At 36.4% G+C, this 26,651-nt stretch overlaps 1 protein-coding gene across 13 annotated transcripts in view; it reads right to left on the bottom strand.

Moving 5' to 3' along the window:
- Positions 1 to 10,583: 10,583 nt before the first annotated feature.
- MIER1 (MIER1 transcriptional regulator) overlaps positions 10,584 to 26,651 on the bottom strand; it is a 53,694-nt gene continuing 37,626 nt past the window's right edge. For 10 of the 13 annotated variants that reach the window (XM_057717046.1, XM_057717143.1, XM_057717124.1 and 7 more), the window contains 7 exons: positions 26,576 to 26,620; positions 26,163 to 26,314; positions 24,886 to 24,967; positions 23,633 to 23,727; positions 20,795 to 20,922; positions 16,258 to 16,397; positions 10,584 to 13,587 (listed from right to left, as the gene is read on the bottom strand). In XM_057717046.1, coding sequence (XP_057573029.1) covers positions 13,259 to 13,587; positions 16,258 to 16,397; positions 20,795 to 20,922; positions 23,633 to 23,727; positions 24,886 to 24,967; positions 26,163 to 26,314; positions 26,576 to 26,620 — 971 coding nt within the window. In that variant the 3' untranslated portion in view covers positions 10,584 to 13,258. The remainder of the gene's footprint in view (positions 13,588 to 16,257; positions 16,398 to 20,794; positions 20,923 to 23,632; positions 23,728 to 24,885; positions 24,968 to 26,162; positions 26,315 to 26,575; positions 26,621 to 26,651) is intronic. The other 3 variants (XM_057717057.1, XM_057717153.1, XM_057717096.1) reach the window with 1 other exon arrangement.

Below are 26,651 nucleotides of genomic sequence, written 5' to 3' on the forward strand. Positions count from 1 at the left end.
TGAACCTCTGGCATCATCGCTGTTTTCTAACCCTACCTTCTAGTTCTTACAGTTAGGATGCCACTTCATCATGGTAAGAGGAGATATTCTACGGTTTTTTTTTTTAAGCTTTCTTTTTTGAAAATACTTTTAAAAATCTACTGGTTAGTTTTTTTTTGTCTCACAAAAATGTTTTTAGAGATTTTTTGTTCATAAAATAAATGTTTCTTTCTCATGCTGATGAACAACTGATTTTTGTCTACAGATGTTGGCCTATCAGTATTTTTTCAATATAGATTCTATTTACCAGATGACCATTTTAGTGTTTTTAAAAGGTACTGAGGATTGAGATATGTAAATCAGGGGACATAAATATCAAAATTATGTGCCTAAATATTTTTGTAAAGGTGTTAAATAAATACTTTTTTCTTCAACACATGTATTAATTTCTTCCTGAGTGCCTACAAAGACAGTCAGGAGCCATAAGTCTGCCTGAATTGAAGAGGATGGCATCCAAGTTAGTTGATTGAGACCCAGTATTAGAGAAAATACAGTTTGCCATTGTGATATTATGATTTATAATAAATACATATTTGATTTTCATCCCTGTTCCTGGCACACAGCTCTTAAAACCCTTGTAACTTTTTATGTAAGAGCCATAGGAACATCTTTTGTTATAGTGTTTAGTTTTGTTTCCAGCTCCTGAAATAGCTCCAGAGCGGTGAAGTGGGTGGGTGTCTTTAATTACCATCTTTCAGCCATACCTGAGTTTACGTTAATAAGGTGACTTTTGGAAACTCCCCAAGGCTGGGAGCTGGTTGCCAGGGGAACCGGCTGAGTGATTTATATTGGAGCTTTCAGCTTCCCAAAACGCCCCCTCCAAGTGGCGGGAAGAAATGGTAGAGGAGAAAGGCTAGAGGTTAAATCAATCACTCATGGCCAGTGATTTAGTCAATCATGTCAACATAATGAAGCCTACATAAAAATCCATGAACTGTGAGATCTGGACAGCTTCCAGATTACTGACCACACATAGGTGTTGGGAGGATGGTGTTCTTGGAGAGGGCATGGAAGTTCTGCACCCCTCCCCACACACCTTGCCCTCTGCATCTCTTCCATCTGTTGTTCCTGAGTTACATCCTTTTACAATAAACCAGTAGTTTAGTAAGGAAAGTGTTTTCCTGAGTTCTGTAAGCCACTCTAACAAATTAATCGAACCTGAGGAGAGGATGTGATTTATAGCTGTTTGGTCAGAAGCACAGGTAACAATCTGTTGTGATTTGTGTTGGCAATGGGTTGGGGAAACAGTCCTGTGAGACTGAGCCCTTAGCCTGCAGGATCTGATGCTAACTCCAGGTACATCGTGCTGGATCTGAATTGTAGTGCACCCAGCCTATGTAGCAGATTGGCTTGGTAGGGAAAAAACCACACATTTGGTGACCAGAAATGTCAGTAGACCGTTGAGAACACCCAGGAGCAGTTTTTCCTTTATAACCATACAGTGTTTTGCATGAATAGCACATATGACCAAATACACAGTGCCTTTGGTGTGCTTGTGGTAAATTGAGAGGAAAAGAATGGTAACATCTCTGCTTTTAAAATAGTTCACCTGCTTAATCATGTGTTTAAGACTTTATTAGGAAATAACTCCAAAATAAAACATGCCAATCAGGAAGCATTTTTTTGGTACTGGCAAACTCACCATCTGTAGAAGTACCTTAAGGCATTAAAAACAAAACAAAAGCCACAAAAAAAAAAAAATGTAGAAACATAAAATTTACTATCTTAATACTTTCTAAGTGTAAATTCAGTAGTAGTATATATATTCACATTGTTGTGCAATCAGTCTCCAGAACTTTTTCATCTTGTGAAACTGAAATCCATAACCATTAAAGAGCTCATTTCCCCAGTCCCTAGCAACTACCATTCAACTTTCTGTCTCTCTGAATTTGACTACTTTAGATAACTTGTGTAAGTGAAATCGTACACAAATTGTCATTTTGTGACTGTCTTATTTCACTTAATGTCCTTGAGGTTTGTCCGTGTTGTAGCACGTGTCAGAATTTCTTTCCTTTTTTAAGGCTGAATAATTTTCCATTGTGTATAACAGCTTTTGTTTATTCATCCACTAATGGACACTTTGGTTTCTTCCACCTTGTGGCTATTGTGAGTAATACTGCCAGACAAGCCAAGCTGTGACTTTGGGTTGCTGTAACAAATTGCCATAGACTGGGTAAACAATAAACATTTGTTTCTCATGGTTCTAGAGGCTGGGATGTCCAAAATCAAAATGCCCGCAGGTCTGGCATGTAAGAACCTGCTTCCCGGTTTGCATGTGTCCATCTCCTCATATTCTCACATGGTAGAGAACAGAAAGGAAGCAAGCTATCTTGATTCTTCTTATAAGGGCTCTAATTCTGTTGTGAGGGCTCCACCTTCATGACTTAATTACCACCCAAAGGCCCCATCTCCAAATGCTATCTTATTGAGGATTGGGGTTTTAACAGATGAATTGGGAGGAGGAGCACAAAATCTATAGGAATGGTGTGCAAATATGCTTTTGATCCATTTGAAAGTGTTAGGTCATATAATAATTCCATTTTTAACTTTTTGAGGAATTGCCATATTATTCTCCATTGTGGCTGCACCATTTTACATTCCTACCAGTAGTGCATGAGGGTTCCAATTTCACATCCTTGTCAACACTTGTTATTTTCTATTTTATCGATAGTAGCCATCCTACAGGGTGTGAGGTGATATCTTACGGTGATTTGTATTTCCCTAATGATTAGCATTTTTTTCTTTGGAGAAGTGTCTATTCAAGTCCATTTTTTTTTAGTTGGATTTTTTTGTTCTTGAATTGTAGGGAGTAGTTCATAAATATTCTGAATTTTAACCCCTTATCAAATATATTATCTGCAAATATTTTCTCCCATTCTGGAGGTTGCCTTTTGATTCTTGTTGACTGGTGTCCTTTGATGTACAGTTTTAAATTTTGCTGTAGTGCCATTTGTCTATTTTTACTTTTGTTGGCTATGCTTTTGGTGTGCTTTTTGCAAAATCCATTGTCATGAAACCTTTCCTCTATGTTTTCTTCTAAGAGTTTTATAATTTGAGGTCTTGGATCTGTTTATAGTTAGTTTTTGTATATGGTTCAAGGTAAGGGTCCAACTCTTTTTTTTTTTTTTTTGGCATGTGAATATCCAGCCTTTCTTTCACCATTCATTGAAGAGACTGTCCTTAAGGCATGGGTTTTAATCAACTTTTATTAAATATCATCTTAGAGTTTTTTCTTTCTAATTTATGAGATATATGCTGTTTCATGCAGCCCCTTGCTGGTTTACCACCTTGCTTGGTGTCTGTGCACAGGGGTGTCGGTTCCTGGGGAGCAGCACGGAGGAGGCCCTGCAGAGAGGGGCAGAGCATAGAGCTGGGCCTTTGTGTATCCACAACAGGTGAGCAGTGAGCAGGTGACCCCAGGACTTCTTCCCTGCAGCTCTAATCACACCTGTTTGTCCATCCATCCATCCATCCATCCATCCATCCATCCATCCATCCAGAAAGACTGAGCTCACGGGGGCCAGCGCCCAGCCTCTAGTAGAGGCCTGGCACAACCCTGTTTTACAGGTGAAGCTCAGGGAGGTACAGCTGTGCACTGTTTGTGGAACCCACATTCCAATCCTGATCAGCTTTTGCTTTTCCCACCTAGTATAAGTTGTTTCTCCTAGTCTGCTTCTAATAGACTTGGTGGTACCAAGCTCATCACCACCATATGCCTGTCAGTTGGCATTCTTCAAAGTTCACACAGAATGGACTTAAAGCTGGCAGGAGCTGGTAGCTGGTCGAATCTGAGAAGGCAAAGCAGTCATGCTTTTCAGTTGTGTTGACGGTGCCCTCTTGTGGCAACAGCTACCATCGGGGGATACATGATGGAAAGCAGTTTGATTTCCAAGAAGGAAAAGCAGTATTATTTACTTATTTACATTACGCCTACTATATGCTTTCACAGAGTTAAGCGTTGAGCATGTGTTTTCATATTACAATATTGTTGTACAAATGGCGGCTTAAACAAGGCTGAGCGATTTGTCCCTCAGCTGATACACTGAAATCTGGACTTTGATTCCAAAACCCTTTTCTTCCAAAGAATTCTGGATAACATCCCTGTGTTAGGAGAATGCAGTAGAAGAGTTTCACCAGAGTGCCTCCTGTCTGCCTATCCTTCAGGTAGCTTATTTTTTTCAGTGGATATTTTTAAAGCCAATATCTACAAATGATAACAGAATCATGATATTAGCTGAGCTATATGTAAGAATCTATAAGAGGAAGAATGCCATTTTACCTGGGAATGGTAGGAAAAATTTCTTGGGAGAAATGGCATTTGAGCTGATTCTGCATTCCAGAGCCACTATATCTGTTTGTGTCTGGAATGCATTCCACCCCTCCTCCTGTGTCTTTATAGCACATGCCCCCATCTCTGTGGGCCTTCCTCGGCCAGTCTGTCTGAAAAGGTACCCACCATACTCCCTGTCCCCTTTCTGTGCTTTATCTCCACAGCAGTTGTCTCCTCTAATCAAATTTAAGCTTAATGAAGGCATAGATGTTGGCCTGTTTTGTTTGCTGTAGTGTCCCTGGCACCTAGAATAGTGCTGGTAGTTGTAGGGACACAATATTTCCTGAATTGAATACATATAGACAAACAGTAGCCAATTAATAGCTACATATTTTTTGAGTACATCAAGGCAGAAACATGGCCTCTTCATTTTAGAAAGATCATGCCAGCTGCAGTATTTGGATTGTGTACTGTAGATTGACAAATTCAAGTCTTAAAGGGGCAGGCAGGAAAAAAGTGTGAATCTGAATCAATGCAATTAATACAAACAATAGTGAGTAGTAGGGCTTGTGATACCTACCTGCTTAAAGGCATTCAAATTAAAACAAAGATCTGCCAGCAAGGTCTGGCCCACTGGCTACCAGTGCGCCTAAGTCAAGGAACTGCTATAGGTCAGATTTGCACTGTAACAAGATCACTGAGGATGGTGTGCAGATTACTGTCGGGTGGGTGCCCAAGAAGGCCAGGCTGTACAGGTAAGTACACCAGCTAGAGGAGGATGCACAGTCCTGGTGAGAAATGATGGGGTCCTAACGTGTGGTTGTGAAAGCATGGAAGAGAAACAGGAGTTGAGTTATTTTAGAAGGTAGAATTAATAGGTGATAATGCAATCTGTTTCTATTTTTTGTTTATAAGTAAAACTGGTAAATTTTTTTTTGGTTTTGTTGGTTTTTTTTTTTTTTTTTTTGCTTAAATCTAATGTCTTCAGGAAACCAAACATGAACATTTTTAAAGGTATTTATCTTAGGTTTCCAAGTGTTTTCCAAAAAGGTAAATTTGAAGTGTAGCAATGGAACAGAGTACCTGTGCTACCCACAGTAAAAATAAATATACCGAACATTAGCTACATGCTAGGTAGGCATTTTTTCTTGGCACCTTACATATAGATACATTAATCCTCTAAACTATCCTTTAATGTAAATCCTATTATTAAATTTTATTTTAGAAGTGAGGAAACCAGCACAGGAAGGTCCCATTTTTGGACAGTGACAATTGTGAGAAATTCTATGCTTTACAGAATATAAATTTGCCTTCCTGTAAGGCCTACCTTTTGCTCTGAGTTCTTGGAGCTGCAGTACAGTATAATGTTTGAGTGTGGAAGAGGTGTCATATTATTCTTTTAAATCAAATTACATGAATCCCCATCTTGCCACTTAGCAGGAAATTCAGTCTCAGTCCTTCTTTAAGGTTAGCCAAGATTGAAGGGAGTCGCCTGGTGTCTGGATATAGAAGGGGGACCCTTCCTGTCTTCAGCCCCGCGTGGGCACTGCTCAACTCCTTAGTGACTAACTCTAAGGTGTCCTTTGAAAGCAGGTGGCACCACAGATTCCAAACTTTGGCACAGTGATAGTTTCTCCTTCTGGAAGTTCTGATGCCTTGAGTGCAGCCTGTCCTACACCCTATGCAGCCATTCCTCTGTCTTACTAGATGAGATTCGCATTCCAGCTCTTCCCATAGTCTACTGACCCCCCCCCCCTTTTTTTTCTCCCACTTTGGGGACCTTCTCCTTTCCAGAACTGACTTGTGGGGAACATGCTAGGAGAAAAAGTTGTTTGCAAGCAACGTCTGCTTTTTACCCCCCAACACACATCATCCCTGAATGCAAAGATCCAACCTAGAAAAATAAAAAGTGAACAAAATCCAAATGATTGGAAAGGTTAAGTCTGTCTGCTTCTCAAGGTGGCTTAGTTTCCCCACTTGTAAGTTGGGGGAAATAACGTAAGATTGGTTTATGAGTGTTTAGCACAGTGCATATGATGGCAGTCACTCAATAACGGTACATGTTTTATTTGCAATAGGCTTCTTTTAGCTGCCTAATGACCCTTCATCTGTGACCAGCACATGCTTCTTTTGAGGGAATGGCTCTTCCCCAACTGTCCTAGTCAGATGAATCCAAAAGGAGCTGCCACCTTATGAGCTGGGTAAAGGGCGGCTAATAGTACTTCATTTCCCTGGCCATTGGGACTGACTGGCCAACGGTTGAGCCCATGGCCCTAGCCATGAATACCTAATTATAAACTATAAGTGACATGAAGGAAAAGGACAGAGGGACCCGATCTTGTCTAAGAAGCTCAGTCTAAGGCTGTTGAACCTTGGACAAGTCTTTCCTCCATTTTGGCCCTTAGGTGTTCCCTTTAATAGAATGAGGACTGAGTGGGAGGCTCCAGAAGGCAGGGTCCTCTCACCCGGCTGCTGCTTCATGGACAGGCTTCTCGTTGGCTTGGCACCAGGCCCCGTGTATAGGGGTCTGTTCTAGCTGCTGTACCTAGCAAAACACATGCTGCTAGTTTACTTTTGGCTTCCTGTTTACCTGCCTCTTTGCCAGTTATATAACAAAGGAAATTGGAATCACCTGCCAAGTGACTGCTACCAAATTTGAAGGCTACAAGTTAATAATTCTGAAGTTCACACTGCTCTGAAAACCAAGTTTTTTCTCGAGTTTGTTGCCAGACTCATTTGGCAGCAGTATTTGACCTGAAATTTGTATGAATATGAATACATTTTATTGTGGACATAAATGTTTTTACTATAGGTTTTATACCCTGCCATGAATCTTTTATAGAATTGGTATTACCTCCCTAAAATCTGAAAAATTCTGGCTACAGGGCTACTACTAGGTCTTTACCTAGTACTTTCTGGGGACAAAAAAATTTCCCATGTGTGATTTTATAATCCCTGTGATACTGGCACTGTGGCTATCATGCTTATTTTACAGATGTGCAGTTTAGGTGGTTTAGCACGATATTACAAACTAGTGGCCAAATCAAGAGAAATCTTGAAATATGACTGAATTTGGATGAGTAGGATGGAAAGAGGTGGCAGGTGTAAAAAAAGGCTGTGTTTGAACAGGATTCTGAATAAAGTACAGTTGACCCTTGAATAATGGAGGCATTAAGGGTGCCTGCCCCAATGCTGTGCAGTTGAAAACCTGAGTACTGCTACTTCTGCCTCAAAAAAAAGGAATTAGTAAATGACTCGCCCAAGGAAGGAAGCTGAGACAGTTTGGGTAGAATCAGGACTCAAACCCTAATTCTTTTGACTCCAGGTACTGTGATCTCTAATCAAACACAAACTTCCCCCCACACTCACAGTACCTGTATTTTCATTTTACAGAGCTTTATTTATTGGAAAAAGATACCCGTGTCTAAGAGGACCCACAGAGTTCAAATCTGTGTTAAGGGTCCTGTGCGTATCTTAGACCATCCCTTGGCTGAAACGGAGGTTACAGTATGAGATGTAATCAGAGATAAAGATAGCTAGTGGGGCAACCTCCCGAGGGTGTAGTCAGAAAACAGGCTTATGCTCGGAAGTGGGGGATAACCCTACAAAACCAAAATGGCACCTGTGACAAGCGCTACATAGAAGACAAGTCTTTAATAGTCTGACCACCGTAATTCCACCCCTTAGAAATAACTATTATTTTTGGCATATAGCCTTCATTGTTTCTCCTAACCATACATATACATGAAATATATCCCTTTAAAAAAACTGGGTTCACCCTGCTTTTTCACTTAAAGTTATGAGAGGATTGTGGCAGATGAGAGAGTTAAGTGAGCGGTTTCATCCTTTTCGGCTGATTATTAGCATCAGCCACTTACAAGATTTATAGGCACAGCCCAATTGTGTTTATAGTATGTATTTTAAATGCAAATGCTTGTGTACTAAACACTGGAGGCAGATGCAGACAGCATTGCAGTAACAGGGCCACATGGCAAAGCAGTTCATGAAGCCAGTAATTTAGGCTTTTTAAAGCTCAGAACCACCAGCCATCCAAATACATTTCCACAGTCTACAAATACATGTTCAGAGGGGATTCACGGAGTATTCATACTCAGAATGACTGTCACCACTGTTAGCTCCTAGCCAGAGCTGGTTTCTCATGTTCACTCAGCTAAAGCACAACTGGTGACAAGGGTAGACTAAGGGTGAGTTCTTTCCCTCAACCTAGATTTTCTGGTCAGGAATTTAAAAGTGGCTTAGGAATTTAAAACAGCTCTGATGCCATTCTCTGCTTGATTTCTTTCAGTTCTGTAAAAAACTTAAGTGTGTATTCCTCATGTTAATTCAAAGTCCATCGTCTTTCAGAGAAAGCAAAGTCATTTATTTAGAACCTACATGAACTCGCTCTACACACACATTCTAGTTGGTGTGCAGAAAGACACATTTAGCCAACTCTCCGTTCAGTCAGCCATTCATGTTAATGATAATAGCAAAAAGTGAAATTGAATAATAAGGCCAAATTGATATTAGGCCTCGCCTCTCCCAAACTTCAGGAAATCAGGAGCCTTGCCCCCTTACAGCAGTGCTCCCTGGACAGTGAATGACAAAAGGGGCGCGTCCTGAATAATCCACAGCTGCTGCAATTAGCCCTGCAGGAGACAGTAAAACTAAACGCTTTCTTATGGGACTCATACATTTTATGTTGCTTAATTTCTAACAAATATATTAAGTTTAAGGAAAATTTTATTTAGCTAGAATTATAGGGCAAGGAGTCGTTAACTCTTTATTTCCCTGAGATCGTGCCTACTCTTCCTTTCCTTGTTCCCTCCTTGTACTCAGCACACACTTCTATTGTTGCACTTTCCTAATGCCTTCTTGAAGAGAACAGGCCACATCTCTGAAGCCATAAGCCAAGCACAGTAGCTGGCACAAGTACAGGCCCAAATATTTGTTGAATACTGTATACAGAAACATGATGAAAACGTGTCACCACTGACTTTTAAATGTGAAGAAGCCTTTACCATGAATTTGGACAAAGGAGAATTAGAATTCAAGTCCAATTTATATGGCAATTCCTCGGTGTTCTTCACATACAATAAGTAGACTTTAAAAGTACATTCAAGTTTACTTCTTAGAACAAGCAAAATGACATTTTAAGTCCAGTTGACCTTTGTGTGATGCAGGGGCTGGGTGGCTGACCCTCCATGGGGTTGAAAATCTGTGTCTCATTTAGTCTGCCCTCTGTGTGCTATTCCGCTGTTATCCAGTGTCCCACATCCACGGATTCAACCAACCATGGATAATGTAGTGCTGTAGTAGTGACTACGGAAAAATATCCACACATACATGACCCATGCCGTTCAAAAAACCGTGTGGTTCAAAGGTCAACTGTATATTAAATATATCCTAGATAAGTCATAGGAACTTGTATAAAAACAAGTTAAGATAAAAAACAATGATGTTCAGAAAGGGAAAAACATACATACAGATGTCAAAAATGCCACTACAGTACTAATAAGGGTAAATAAGAAATAAGGTTATGGAAAATTGGTATTAGAAGACAGATTAATGCATCTCTGTCGAGGGGGAGGAGATCTTTAAGATTTTGCAAAGGATAAACTTGATTACTGAATAGCAGAGTTGGTTTTATGATAAGAAGTTCAAATAATCAGTTGACTTATGTGATACAGGAAGGTCATTTTTAGGGCAAGAGATTTACATGGTTTCCCACACTGGCACTTTTCGTGAATATGCACTATAGTTAGGAAAATCTTTATTTCTGATTTGGTATTTAGTAGTGATATAGAGCCGGCTGCACACCCCTAGGGTCATCAGCACACACCTTGCCTATGAAAATTCATCAGCCCCCACTTTTCAAAGCGCCCACTCTTAATTTTCCATGGAGAGTAAAGCAAATACTGTGACAAAAGTTTTCTGCAAAATCATATGTGATATAAACTGCACTGCAAAAGAAGGAAACAAACTTTTTAATTAAATAGCTCAAAGGAAGAGAAACAGGTGAATAGAGGTCCACAGACCAAAGGATCTCTCTGGAAGAAAAAAAAAGACAAAAATACATCATCCCTCCATTCACCCATGCAGTAAAAGGCATCAAGGAGCCACTGAAACACTGCTTCACACACTTTGTCTAGGAGCAGAAGGAACAGAAATTGTTATATTTGCATTGTAAACAATGTGCATCATACAAACAAAATCTATAATGAAAACCTACTCAATCTAATAAAAATCATTCACAAAACATTATGTAGGCAAATATGTTTAAAAAAATATTTTAATAAGCATATTCAGAATGGCAGACAGGGAAAAGGGGAAGGGAGTTATTTTACAGTGCAAAATTACTAAGCATAAATTTGAAAACATCTAATTCATAATTTTAAATGCCTATTTAAATATTATTTCAAATACATTTTAAAGCTCAACAGATTTGTGTTGAACTGAGTTGCAAATTTTGAACTGTATTTGAAAACATAAAACAGAATACCATTCCAAATGAAGACAGTGCTTTGCTGGGGGTAGATATGGGGTAAGGGAGACTACGTAACTATTAACGAAGGCTGCTTTTCCCAATGCAATTTGTCAAGAGTTCAAGAGTTATGAAATGTACTAAATCTTAAGCAAATTAAATTCATGATATTACTAAAAATTTTTAAAGTAGTGCAATGACTTATCAAGTTATAGTGGCTGCATTATGAAGAACAAAGTACTGGGTGAAATACCTGTATAAACATAAAATACAATTAAATATTTCTCTATGAAAAGCTGAGCATTATGTATTATAACAGTGGAATGTCTTTCATTAGGCATACTTTAAAAAGATAAGATTAAGAAAAGTAAAATTTCCTAACGTATACAACATGTGCCGTATTTGCAAACATGCCTGAGAATTTATTTTAAATGTTCCTGTAATATTAGTTTGCAAGAACTTCACAAACCTGCAAACAAAATGCATCTTTTAAAAATAGGTGAAGATGGCGACTCTAATATTGCAACAACTTAAAAAAGTACATCACCACTATTCCTATAGACCATCTTTGACAAAGAGCTAGGATACTTTGGATTCGTATAGTAAAATCTGATTTAGAAAATGGATTGTGACCATCTGCTAAAGCTGCCATTCTGGATAAATTAATGTTCTGGGTAAAACAAAAACAGCAAAAAGTTCACGCTTCTCAACACTTCCACCCAAATGATTTACTTGGATATGTATGTAACAACAGTGAATCTACATTATATGAAGTCAAGTGTTGTAAAGTGGCTTTTAACACTGTTTGGGGAAAAAAAGTTGTTCACATTGGTGGAAGGAAGCAGTCTGAACATAGGTTAATAGTAATACTTCATGGGGGATAAGGCCTAAACCATAATTTCTCAGTGCAAACCTCTACTCAATTGCATTAGACAGTTGAGCCACTAAAAAGAAGACCACAGAAGATTTATTTTTAAAAAGGCATTGGCTCTTTGATGGCTGAAAATGAATCAGTAGAAGCATTTGGGGTATGCCTGTGTGATAAAACAAGAATAGTTAATAATCTTTTATAAAAGTTTGGATATAGGTTGGTCTATCAGCTGTATAAAACTACATTCTTTAAACAAGGATTTTACACTAAAAATGAAATGGCACTCCTGCAAGGCTATGCAATGGATGATCCTATTTGTACTCACACAGAGCAATGGTTACTGAATATCTTATTTTCACTTTGGAAATACACTATCAAATCTGAAAAGCCCGGTTGTAACTGGAAGTCTAGAAATGTCTAACTTTATCGCTTTTTCCTCATAGAATCAATATTGTTGCCTGCCAACTCCTTCTGCGTGCCAATATCTAAGTATCACTTGATGTTGTTCCCCTGTTTACTTAATGCAAAAATGGGAAATTTTATAATGTATATAAAAATAACTGAACAGGATTCTGGTCAGCATGATACATTTAAGCAGTTAAGCCAACATTTAAACTTCTGTCTTGCTTCAAAAATAATTTTGAAAATTATAGCAAATGCAAAACAAACTATGTGATCTAAGTATCATGCTTAATTTCAGAGTTCTCAAACTATTTGTCCTTAAGTAGAAACTTGAAAAAACAAATGTTCACAATCTTTTATGAATGCTTTTACCACCTGGATAAGAAACATGACTTAGTTACTACACAAACACTTAAAAATTCATTAGAAAAACCTTAGCAAAATAAAATGAAAGCTGACAGACTCAGAATATCAATTCCTCTCATAAAAGTTTACCAACTGTACAAGTTAAGAAAATTATACAAGCTTTTGTATTAAGAAAGGACAGCTCAGTCAAGACATATGTACTGTAAAAATCTTTCAAAGGCTACAAAGAATCTGGAAAAATACAGAATGTATTTCTTAAGCCCAGATAAGAATATGGAAAGACATCATTGATGTCAACAATTTTACATATACAAACCTGACTTGGTTTATTTTTAAACTTCTATATATAAAAAAATCATGCTAGCATAACTTTCAGGATTCATAAGGGTTTCCTTAATAATACTCAATTTGTATGGAGAGAAAAATGTCTGGTATAAAAGACATTTCAAGAAACTCAGAAAAATTGGTGTTAATCAGAAATTTGAACTTATTTGTTTTCTTCTCTGCCATCAAACTAAGCAAAAAGTACCTTGTAGTGAAATTTTAGGATTAATACATCAAATGAGAAGGTACAGATATTATCTTTAGTTCATTCAAATTTACTAAACTATTTGTTATATCCTTAAAAGGGCCTTTACAATTTTAAAGCAAGAAGTCTGCAAAAGGCAGAATTATGAAATCTTATTTACTAAAGTTAGGACTCAATTCAAATTTTCAAATTTTAACCAACTGCTTCAAAGAAATCAACTTTTAAGGTAACCCATCAACCCTGAAAATTTTAGTCACACCAGAATTTACTCCAAAGAAACTAAAATAAGTCTAAAATTTAGTCATCTGTGTTTTCAAGTTCTTCAAATTTTCCATGTGAGATTGCATCTTGGAAGAAATCAGAAGAACCTGGGCTTTCTTTTCCATTGCTGTTTACCCTTCGCCTTTTGGCAGGTCTCTCACTTTTTTCATCAAAATCATTTTCATTTCTTGCAGTCATATGGGCAATTTTGGGGTCAGTGGTAAGGTTATCTGTTTCATAACCATTAGTATCCCTATCTGTGTGAAGTGGTTTCTTACTTCCACCTGTTGGTCCATTAACGTGTAACCCTTCAACTTTCACTTCTTCTTTGTTTAATGTTTCACCTGGTCCATTAGATGACACCCCTAAGTTGGAAGAAATATGAATGAAACTGCTAACATTAAAAAGCTAAATTTGTAAACTATTATAAGACAGGTATAAACAGCTATAAAATAACTTTTTATTGAGGAAGTGAGGTATCAAATCTGTATACATATGGTTTGAATTCTGGCTTTTTAGGCATGTTATTTATACTCTCTTGTACCTCAGTTTCATCACATATACAACGAGGATAACGAAAAACTTACAGGGTTGCTGTAAAGATTAAATAAGTTAACAAATGTAAAAAATTAACAGAATTTGGCATATATTAATAGCATGCTGGTATTACGTGGCAACAAATAAGCAATGGATCCAGCAGTCTAAATAAGCTGAGTTAAAGATATGCAAAAGGCCTGTAACTTTCTAAAACCATGAAGACATTATATTCTTTCTTTGGAAGCTTAAGTTTTCTACTGCCATATAAAAGCAAGATCACATGATTTTTTTCATTCTTAATGTATATCTACAGGTATTATGCTTTAAAGGTAAAGAGCATATGCTATACTTACCTAAAGAGATTTAAGTAACCTGTCATACTGTTAAATTAATGCTTGCACTGTCCAAGCATACACTTGAAAATACTAAAAGTAAACACATTCGTTCAAAATAGATTGAGAAAAGAAAGCATAATTACTCTAATAAAGTAACAAAAGGTCATGTTAGAGTTGACTGCAAAACGGAGGAGAATTTTGTGAATACTTAAAATGTAAAATATAGAATGTACCACTGGAGATAATTAAAATTTAATTATCTGAAAAATATTCACTATAAAGAATGAGCCTCAAATATACATTTTGGTCAAAGAAAATATTCTATTTTCCCAACTCAAAAGTGCACTCAAATCATGAATGCTCACGGGATTGTGCACCATATGACACGCAAGGGGTGATTCTGTCCTAGTAAATAAGCACAAGAAGCTAGGTGATACTTTCATCAGGTCAAAAATCACTATTAGGTTTCAAGACACTAATTAAAGCTTCTTACAAAAAAGACAACTGGACTGGAAAGTTCCTTTCCTTGAAAAATCTGGAAATCTTAATTGTACTTGATGTGAATGGATTCTGGGCTGAGTAATTTGTAAGTAACTTATGAGCACTCTTCCTAGGCAAACTGCATATTATCATCAAATGGTTAAAAAACAATGAAGGGGGAAAAAAGGGAAACAATTTATTTGGTATTATTAGCAACAAGAAAAGACAAATACAGTAGAGTCCCCAGCATCTGTAGGGGATTGGTTCCAGGACCCCTGCCAATACCAAACCCCATAGATGCTCAAATCCCTTACATAAGACAGCATGAAAAATGGATATGACCCATGCACTTTCTATCATCTCTCGATTACTTACAATACCTAATAAAATGTAAATGCTATGTAAATAGCTGTCAGCACAGAGCAAATTCAAGCTTTGCTTTTCGGAGTTTTCTGGAATTTTTTTTTTTCTTCAAATATTTCTGATATGCAGTTGGTTGAATCTGCAGCTGCAGAACCCGCAGGTATGGAGGGCTGACTTACTACCAACTGTCGGCCTCCCTGCATTTCCACCTCTAATCCCAAGGTCAGTTTCAGCTTCTTATTCAACTTCAGGATGGGTGTGATTGGAATTAGAAATCACGTCAATGAACCTTCTTGAATTAGGAAATGGCTGCTGGCCCTAATATTTGTTTGTTTCATTTGTTCTTCGATGGGAAGTAGTGAGGGAATAGAGAGGGGTCATTAAATGAACAAAGTATATTCACCACAGTATATTAAATGCCAGTGTGAGAGCAAAGATCAGGACAAAGGACAAATTTTAAGTGTTCCTCTTCTACTTTCTGTAGGGGGAGGTTAGCTCTCCACTGGCCCTCCCCTAAAGCTGTTACATCAGAATGCAGGTGGGCAGAGCTTATCTCTACTTCACCAGTTTCCTCCTAAAAGGGATTGAGGGTTTATTACTTTCTGTTTAGCCAATGGTCTTACTTAAGACTATTTTAAAGTAGAAATCAAGATAATTCTCTGACTAGGTCTTACCAGTGATCTTTGGCCCACTGTATATTTTAAACAAGAACACTATATGAATCTCAAAAATATTAGTATGCTTTTTGCTTCTCTTTTTCACGGATGTAAAAATGAATCTTTCTGTACCATATTAATGCACAGGCTGACATCTGCTTTATCTTTCAAGGTTATTATACTATCAAGGAGAAAAATATTTTAAAAAGTGCCTTTGTTATCTGCTTTTTTTCGTTTATATGCTTAAAGCAGTCTCCTGATAAAGTGTTATAAGCTCTCAAAGTATTTCATAAATATCTGTGTATTTCTGATATGAAATGGCTGGAGTTTCCGTCTAAGACTTAACTTGAATACTTATATTTAGACATTCCAACCTGATTAGAAAACAGATGCTATTTTCTTAATTTCCTAAAAGAAGTGGTCAGTGTCGACAGTATACTTTATTAAACGTACTTCTTAGTGATATCGATGGGAATTCTTCCCAATTGTCCATATTCTGTGTTAGTACGTATGTATGCTATTATGTTTCACCTGGTATTTACAATTATGACTTTAGTTCTGCTTTGGAAGTTTAGTAGACACTGAAACTGAACTTCTTCCCAGGCTACTGAAGGAGAAGTGCCCATCACTATGAAGAAATAGAACTGTTTCTTTGGTTGCTTACCATTTTGATTACTATTGCTTACAGTGCCATCTTCTTTCTCAGATTGGCTGTTACTACTGTTGGAGGCAGTTGGGGGAGGGGATGGCGCGCGACTAGAAGCAGCACTTTCACTTTCATCTAGAAGACGATCCATGTAATCCCTTAAAATTGAGTAAAATAATAAAACAATTATTTTCTTATACTAAAAACAGCTGAAAATTAAAAGTGAGGTTAAATTTAGAAGGCTTTATTAGCAAATATATACTAATTTTCACTTTATCCCAGTGCCTTATCTATGACACCAGGATCTGAACATTTAAATGGAAAGCTCCTTTTGGTTATATGTTTGTAGGAAAAATGTGTAAGGGCTTTACACTAGCAAATTTTAGAGACCCATAGAAAGTTTTAAAACTTTTAAAACTTTAAAAACTATACGCAAGTGATCAGAGTGGCCCAACTAAAATCAGAAAATCTGTAAATGAAGAGATAAGGATGATGTCAATCAAAAGGAGTACAAAAGAATTTCTCAGACACAGACTGGAATTGTAAAGCTCGTAAAGACTATTTGATGGCTATGGCAATACCTGAAAGACAAGTTAGGACCTAACAATTAACTACCTTCCTGAACCTTCCTGTTACCTTCTATATTATCTTTCTGCTAGAGCTGAGCTATAATAAACTCACTAAGTTCCTGGGCTTATCTGCTAGCTCTATCTGCCTGTATTTATCATTAGAGGTGAGCTTACTTCTTCCCTAAGTCATTCCTGAACCTTATGGCATGGAAGACATTTGTGGTAAGGTGACACTGGGTTGAGGTTAGAAGATCTGAACTAAATACTTCTCTCTCTCAGGTCTAGTGTCTTTATCTACAAAACGCATGTGATTAAATTATACATGACCTATTTACCACACAGAGCTGTTGTATAAGATATGTGTAGCCAAGTGTTTTATAAACTATGAAGTGCTATTAAGTCACTAGAATAAAGATCAGCAAACTATGGCCTGTGGGCTGGCCACCTATTTTTGTGGATAATATTTTACTGGAACACAGCCACATCCATTCATTTACATAGTGTCTATGACTGCTTTTGCACAACAATAGCGGAGCTAAGTAGTAGCAAGAGAACTTAACCCCTGCAAAAAGCCTAAAACATTTACTCTAGCTCTTTACAGAAAAAGTCTGCCGTCACCTGTGCTGGAATAATTCCCTGAAGGTAGGGAGTTTAGTGGGCTTTGTCTACCACCGCACCACCAGTGTAGAGGAGAAGTGCAATAAAACCCAAAATACATTATTTTAAAATTCCCTCAGAATAAGTATCATAGAAATATTAAGACAAATCTTTTAGAATTTTGTGAGCAGAGTTAAGGAAGAATGTGAACAAAAAGGAAATCATGCAAGGGCCTGGGGCTTTACTGAAAGCCTGTGGTAACAGCCTACAACAGACTGTTAACTGTAGTTTTAACCTGAAACTACATGATCACGTAGTTTATATACAGGGACCTACATTATAAACGTGTAGTTTATCATACAGGGATGTGGAATCTGATCTCAAGAAGCTTCCAACAGTTAAAAAGTACAAAACTAACACATATCAAAGAAACATATATGACCATGAACTAATCAAATGAACATTCTAGGCCTTATTTTCCTCATCTATAAATGGAGGGAATTAAATTTGATGGTCTTTTAAGACCTCTTTGGCTTTGTCATTCATCATTGCAGAATAATTAAGTAAGAAATTTGAAGCACAAAGAAACAGAATGAGCATGGTGGACGCCATGCCAAAGGGGCCTCAGACGCTGAAGCGAATAGAAACAGATGATGTGTGAGGGAGGATGGCTGGAAATACATTTGGGATAGTGGGAATGGGGAATGGAGGATGCTAAAAGCCACACAAAGGAAGCCAGAACTATGTATCAGAATTATTGTCAATTTTTGACTATAACAATGATATTCTGAAAGACTTATCACTATTATTTCTTAAAGGTCAACGGTATTCAGAATGCTTAAGGAAGGAGGAGTCAGGCAGACCATCCAGGAGGTTGGAGGACCATTCAGAAAGCTGGAGTTATGCTGAATTAATTTTTACTTGAAAAAAAAATTATTTGCAAGCCTGTTACATTAAAATCTTCGATTTGCATATGGCTACCAATTCTTTCCGGTAGTGAATAGAGAGAATCTGCAGTAGGATCTTTCAAAGGCCGTTTATAGGCAGAAAAGTGGCAAATGTGCTTCATTCTTGTGGACAAATGGAAGGTAACGATGTAACAGAGAAATGAGCAAATAACTTTCAAGATAATCTGCTCTTAACTACGGATTTTGACTAAGAATGAAGATTAAAAAAATTCAGTCAAATTCTTGTGTAACTGCATTAACTTAATGTTTTGTGTGGTCACTTAAAGTGCAACTATTAATAGAAAGAGAAGGTCCTGGAAGCAAACTACAAAAATATCTCCATGCCTACAGAAAAATCACAATTTCTCCCTATCTGGAATATACAGTCTGGTCATGGCTTCTTACAGGAGATTTAACTAAATCTCCTATAAGAAGAGAGGAGGGATGAGTAGGAGTAAAAATTTATATTTTTTTAGTTAAAAAAAAAAACTTTACAAAAGACCCAGAGTGGATATAACCAAAGGTTACAAAACACAGTGTCCTTGTCTAGGGGGAAAAAATATTTCTTCACTTCATAACACCAGGAGACATACTGTTAACTCTTAAAGCCTGAGAAAAGAGAAGATATGGGATTACTTTTAACTGTGACTACTCCACCTACAGAATACTTAAACCTTAAGAATAATCAAGGTTACAGATATACGTATGTTCAAAAAGTTTTCAGAAGCTACGGAGAGAGTATTAGAAGAACTAAAATGTTTGGCGGCACATCCCTACCTAACCTGTTGAGCTCGACATCACAGAGGACCAGCTAAGCCAGCCCACACTTCCCTTGGTGATGCTTTCTGAAAGCGAACACTGGAGGAACCATGGGTCTGACCCAGCATGGCAATTCTTATGTTCTTACTGCTGATGACGACAGACTGCCTGTAGTTCGTGTGTGAACATTATTTCTGAAATGGGTGAAAAAAATGAAAGATGTTACTATTGCTTTCCCCTACAGAAAAGCTTGAAAACTGACTATTTTAAGATATACTCTGAAGGCTAGATAGCTATATCTAGTACTACATCACTATGCCTCAAGCTACCAATATATAGAGATTTAACTACAAACTGGTAACAGTAAGCAATTATACAAAATTTGGAATATTGTTATATATAAAATTCTACTCATTATGAGCTTTGAACAAGGGGAATGAGGCACAGAGTTCAATGTTTCATGATTTCAGGGGCAATCATATGCATTTATTCCCTTTTAGGTAATTTTGCTTTGGATTTTAGAGTGTTTGATCCTCCAGAGAAGTGACCAGCAGAGACACCTGTAAATGAACATGACCAAGAAACAATCCAGCCTAGGAGTTTGAAAAGCACAAGCATATATGCATATAAGCACATCTTCCAAAGGCAAGTTTGGCCAGGCTTAAGATCTTTACTGGTGCACAATGACCAAATGAAGTCACAACTCTGCATTACTTTTATTCCATAAACATTAGGAAATGCTCAAGGACAGTATGGTAAAGTTAATTCCACCATAACAATTCATCAGCATTTTAGAGCAACTAAGGTGAGGTGAAGGGTTCAATCCTGTACTGTGTACTTAAGTATCAAATTGCTAGTGGGAGTGGGGACAGTGTTTTGTTCCGCAGCTAAACTGAATGAAGCTAAGAGAATTTGGTGCGTGGGGACTGGATTAAACATATAAGGCATTTTGCTTAAAAAAAAATGAACGTAATAACAAACTATACTCCCTTTATCACTGGGAGTTAACTAAAGTTGCATTACTTGTTAAATATTGTTTGTTAGAGAAAAAGGTTTCAGGATATTTAGGAAAAGGGAATTCATCACACACGTTCATTTTTCTATAAAAAACTTTGCAATAGAAAAGAAAATGCAATTTGACCTGATGTATTACATCCCTATGTCTTTCCCCTTTGATATCATCTATATCCAAATCTTATTTTGGTTCCCAGGATCAAAAACAGATTGGGAAAGGAAAAATATTAATTTCCCTTCCTCTTTAAAGGGCCTCTTTTAGGCATTGGCCCTATGAAGTTTTAGAAAAGATAGTCTCTCCTATTCTTATTGCTCTCTCAGTGTTATTAGATCAAAATTGTATGTGCTTATACTGAATGGAAAAGAATTTAACAAACATGCCTTCACAGTTGTTCTGACCCATTTCCTCTCAGGAATACTACTGAAAGCATACACTCTTAACATTTGCTTTGACAAATTTGCTGTCTCAAATAATATGAACTGTAGTTTACAATGTTTTATAAGTTACTGAAAAGTCTCAATGCCCTATGAAGATGTCAATAAATGGATAAATTGAAACTAATGTAAACTTTTATCCTATTAAAGAAATAAGATTCTAAAAATTACAACGTTAAGAAAAATTTAGAAAAGCTTAGCAAAAATATGACTCAAAAGAAAAAATAAACTCACGTTACACCAGGATGAAGATTATATTTCTTTTTTCCAAATCGTGTTTGCTGAGCAAAGAAATCATAACGTTCAGATTTTTTCCACATATAATAGAATGCTACACATTCACCAACTGACCTTGTTCGAACCTATAAGAAACAAGTACTTGTTTTTAAGAATTATCTCCTCCATAAAGGAATTATTTCATGAAAAATATATGAAGTTTGAAAACAAATTCAGCTGGTCTTTAACATATAATACCACTTATAAAATACAATACTGTAGCAGCTGTGTTAAAAATTACTCTTTTTAAACTCCCATTGAGAAATAATACACTGGCAACAGGTCTTCAGATATTTATAGCACTACGCTTTTAAAGAGACTATCATGTTCATTTACTATAAAAATAAATACTCCTTTTTGAAAATGTCTCGAAGTGGCATTTGAATTGTTATAAACAATTTACAAAGTTTTACTCGTAGAACACCTAGGGAGACTGCCTTTAAATTCCCATTTAACAGATTCTCTTACTAATCCCAACATTGATCCAGATTCAGTACTTACTTTCTAGAAAGGCTGAAAATACTCTACAGTGAGTTAAAAGCTATTACAGTAATGCTAATTCTTTGTTTACTAAATTTCTCCAGTGGCTTACTGTGCTATACCTATTTGAGCAACTGAATAGCTCCCCTTAAACATATTAGGATTGGCAACTGATATTGACAAAGTTCCCTTTTTTCCTACTTTGCTTAGAGAGCTCATAGGGTTGATGCATATAAAATACTGGGAGTTTAAAAGGAAAAAAGGTATCTGAATGAGTGGGATGCAAGACAATATGCTTTAACTCATAAGTTTCTGATACTGAAGTAGGTATCCTGTGGGAATGACTGCACCTAAGGTCAATTTTATGACATCCTTATTTTGTCATGCAACATATACTTTTCTTTCTGTCCCTCTGATTGCACTTTATGACTCTGGCCCATGTTGCTTTAAGACAAAGCTATCACGGCTTTTCCAAAAACAAAAACTCCAATCATCTTCTCAAGCTGTTTTTTGCTTCCTTTTTAGGATCTTATTTCTAGTAGACAATTGTCAAGTCAACTGTACTTTACTGAAAGCAAAAATTGAAAAGACATTCTGTGGCATGCAAAGTTAACAATATTATGAAAAATCCTCAATTAAGTAAATCTGCATAATATAACCTATGATTAAGATCCAAACTTCAATTCTAGGTGTAAAAACAAAGTCTTAATGTTTTCACTGGACTTCAATGTCTTCTCCCTCTCAAGAATTACTGTCCTCCCTTTGTTCACTGGAACAACTAGTGTATTAGGTATAGGTCAGATGACTTCTGTAATACTGAAACATCACCATCCCAAATATTTATAAAGAAATCAAGGTCTTATTGTCAATATTAAGACTTTTTTTTGGCTAATAGTTTTAAGTCACCTAATAAGTTCTTATTCCTTAAAAAAGGATTACTGGGGGGTGCTGCTCCTGCTAGTTACATCAGCTTATCATCCCAAGGGTCCTCCCCTCCATAGGTAATCCAGCATGGTTTGGTCAATAGTGTTTGAATTCAAACAGGAATGCTAGAAAACTCTTTTTCAAAATGTTGTCCCTTTCATCCATGAGACAACTTGTTTTTTTTTAAATCAGAAACATACATGACCAGTCATTAGCATAATGCACTCCTTTCATAGAGTAATCACTATATTGGAGATTATCAGACGATTTGGATACATTAAGACGATTTGGATACACCTTTCACATCAATGCTAAGACTCAAATCAAATACCAAAATTCAACAAAATAATCAAGAATAAACTAAAGAAAAATAAAACTGAGAAAAATGAACTCACAGATTTGTAAGCAACTATTTTATTTATGAACATAAAATAGACACTGTTAAATATGCGCTGAAACAAATCAAGTGAATACTATCTGATCACATCCAGATTATAGAAAAGGAGAATGTGATGACAGGCTATTTAGAGACTCAGAAGCAAGCCCACGTAAGTACAAATACTTTCAACATCATCCTAGGTGAGCCATCACACCTCTTACACACCATCTTTAAGGAAACATGTAAAGCCAAGCTCCTTGTCATTTACATTTGCTAAAAATGTGATATAAGTCTACAAATTACTTAATTTCCTATATTTAAATTCTGAGATTTTAATTTTGCCTGTCCTAATTTCCCTTAAGAACACATTTTTCTATTCTATATAACTGTGTAGTTACTATTAAAGTTGCAAGTAATTATCAAGGTTTTTCTGGGTATATATTGATACTGTATGATTGATATTATCCATATGGCATGATAAATTATGCTGAATTGTCAAATTATAAAATTATATAGTGTATAATAAAGCTGACTTGAGATATTCTTCTGGAAAATTTTAATTAAAACTAAATTAAATATTAAGTGTCTGATTTTAGACCACCTAACACTTAAGCAAAGGTAAAAAACATTTTAATTGTAAATAATGTCATGGTAAAAATGCTTTAAAGTTTCCAAGTTATTTTAAAGACCCTCCCCCCCCCCAAAAAAAACTGTAACATTTTTGTGGAAAATAGATTTAAGTAATTACATTGTATACACACATCTCATCCAGAAACTGATGGACATATCTATAAATGTACAGTTCTTAAAGGCTCCCAATACCATACACTGAAAACAGTCACTTGGCAATATATGCCAGGAAGTCTAGGCATATTTATTATAATAATTCCCTAAATATCAATATAATAAAATATTCATTACAGAACCTTTAACATAAGAAAATAGAATATTTAATATGATCTAGGTTAACTAAATTTCTTTTTATAAAAGAGACAACACATATCATTACTTACTTTATTAGCCTGAATCAAATGAAAGTCCTTTCCATAGGCCTTCAACCCTTGTTCAAAATTTCTACACTCTTCTTCTGTCCAAACAGATAATTCCTCTGACAAAATTGAGAGGCAGGGGAAAGGGGGGAAACTGTTACGCAATATTCTCCCAAATGTTGCATATAACAAACATAACTGTAAATAAAAATGTAACTTTCTGGTTACAATGAGGGAAGTATTTTACTCCTGAGTTCTATTATTGATGGCTGCAAAAACTAAAGTGACAAAAACACCTTATTTAATAAAACTTTGGACAATTTAGTCCCTAACTTTCCAACCTCAACTTAGGCCATCTCCCCTTTATTCTTTATGACGCAACCACACCAGCCACCTTTCAATCCCTTAAAGCCATTATGCTCTTTCTTACTTCAGACTTTGTGCTTTCTCTTCCCTTTGTCTAGAGTTATTTCCTGCCTCTTACCTCACCCCCCTCTCACCTAGCTAATTCATTTACAGCCCAGTAAAAATATCACTTTGTTCTAGAAGCTTTGTTTAACAGCCTTACTCCTTCCCCCACCTAGGTGAAATTTCACTGCAATAAGTTTGAATTGCACCCTCTAATTCTCCTTGGAAGAGCTCATAACTATTTTTCAGTTTCCCAACCTCTAGGCTCTAACCACCATGAAGGTCAGGGACCTTGTTTATAGTTACTGCCTCACAATTGAGTAGGCCCTCCAATTTTTGTTGAATGAGTGATCTTTCATTTGTTATATAATGATATATAAACTGTACGCTTAGTGAAGTGCGGTGGAAGCCAGTTTGGAGTAAAAAACTAAAAAACCTGGGTTTTAGTTATGGCTTCATTATTTATGAATTATGCTTGCCTCAGCTAAAAGACCTCAGTTCTCATCAATTTTAAAGTGAAGGTAACATCTGTCACTTTACTTAGCTCACAGGACCATTACTGAGATCAAATAGAAAATATTTATAAAAAGGCCTTGAAATTGAAAGGCACTGTATATTTTTGTTTAAATGGCCTTATTTTCCCATAAAGGAAGGGACAATATTAACCCCATTCCCCATGATGCCTTGTGTAATGCTCGTGTTCTATACTATTTAACAAGTTATAACAAGTTGTCATCCAGCAAATATTTACTGAACTCATAAATATTAGTATTATTAAATTTAGGATATACCTAGGTAAACTGAAAAGCTTAGGTCTTAAATTTCTGCTATATCATGAAAACAAATAAAAAATTAATATTTATGCTTACCTCTAGCTGCTTTTACATTAAATCTTAATCTTCTCAATGCTTCTTCTGTATCAAAATTACATTTAACTAATTCATACAATGCCTAGAGAAATAAAAGGAACAATTTGAGGCTATAATTTCTTAAGAGAGTAAAGGCTTTTCCAGAATCCAGTGTTTTCAAGCTTTCTGGAGGACAATAATTCTAGTAAATGCAACATAAAGAACACTAAAGGAAAACAAACATAATTCATTCCTGATAATTAACTGCCTCTAAATATGTAGAAAATATTGGATAAGCAAAGATTCTATTGGTGGCCATGGTATTCTAGGAACTTAGAAATAAAATCATTTTATAATGATCACAAGTCCCTTCTTTTTGGTTTTTTGGAGTTCCTATTTAAAGATAATTTTAAACAAAACAGAAAAGAAAACCACTGGTGAAAAAGGTTATTCATGCTGTTATTAGGTTCATGGTAGGCACTGTTCTACTACCTACAGAATAACCTTATCCCAGACAGGTATTCCCAACTTGATGATATCCACAGACTCTCAGGGATATGCAAAGGCAGTTCAAAAAGCCTAATAAAAAATATATACAGGCAAAACCAAATGTCAAAATTTTTATCTGAGCTGAAACCATACCAATGAGTGTGTCAATACTACATATCTTATGCTGATTATAGCCTCAGACTCCCTGTTGATGACATTCCAGATCTTCCTCCACATACAATGGGTACCAAAAAATCCATCCTAAATTGAAAATATTGTAAGCAGAAAATACATTTAATACACCTAACCTACTGAACACCATCGCTTATCCTAGCCTACCTTAAATGTGCTCAGAACACTTACAATAGCTTACAGCTGGGCAGAATCATCTAACACAAAGCCTATTTTATAATAAAGTGCTGAATATCTCATGTAATTTACTGAATACTGTACTGAAAGCAAAAGAGTGGTTGTATGGGTACAGAATGGTCGTCTATCAGTTGTTTGCCCTCATGACTGTGTGGCTGACTGGGAGGGGTGGCTCTTTGCCGCTGCCCAGCATCACAAGAGATATTCAATACTAGCCTGGGCAAAGATCAAAATTCGAAGCATGGTTTCTACTGAATGCATATTGCTTTCATACAATCATAAAGTCAAAAAATTTTAAGCTGAACTTCCATTAACTCAGGGACCACCCGTATAGGAATTTTGGTGGATAGGATAACACTAAATGTGACAGCACGTACACTTATAAATGTATGTGGTTAATATATTTTGGGAAAATTGTAAGTTATTTCTTATTCATGTACCTGTTCATTGTCTTTTATGTGAGATCCTTCAGGAATTGCTTCTACACCCTTCTCATCACCTGTTCTTCTAGATGCATCCTTAAGAAATACAATCACTTTGTCTTCCGGTAAGTACTCAGGGTCCCACAGGAGCTGATCATCATTTTCATATACTAAATTAGTAAAATATAATGTTAAAAATAATGGCAAAAATTGATAGAGTTTGTGTTAAAGCATATCAATGAACAAATAACTCACACTTAGAGGTAAAATGTGGTCCCACTACTTGCCTTGGGCATTATTTATAGCTTAAGTAATTTAAGCAGTCTAAACAGAGAGGTACCACTTGATGCCCCTTTCAGATCTGGTCTGACTTAGCTTGACTTTACCAAATACCAAGCTCTCTTGGTTTGAATGGCACTACCAACACTTACTATCTGTATGACTCCAGCAAGTTACTTCCCTTCTTTCTGCCTCATCTGTGAAATGGGGAAAACAATCCTATTATAC

This window comes from Hippopotamus amphibius, chromosome 1 (genome assembly GCF_030028045.1).
Source record: "Hippopotamus amphibius kiboko isolate mHipAmp2 chromosome 1, mHipAmp2.hap2, whole genome shotgun sequence".
Classification (NCBI taxonomy): domain Eukaryota; kingdom Metazoa; phylum Chordata; class Mammalia; order Artiodactyla; family Hippopotamidae; genus Hippopotamus; species Hippopotamus amphibius.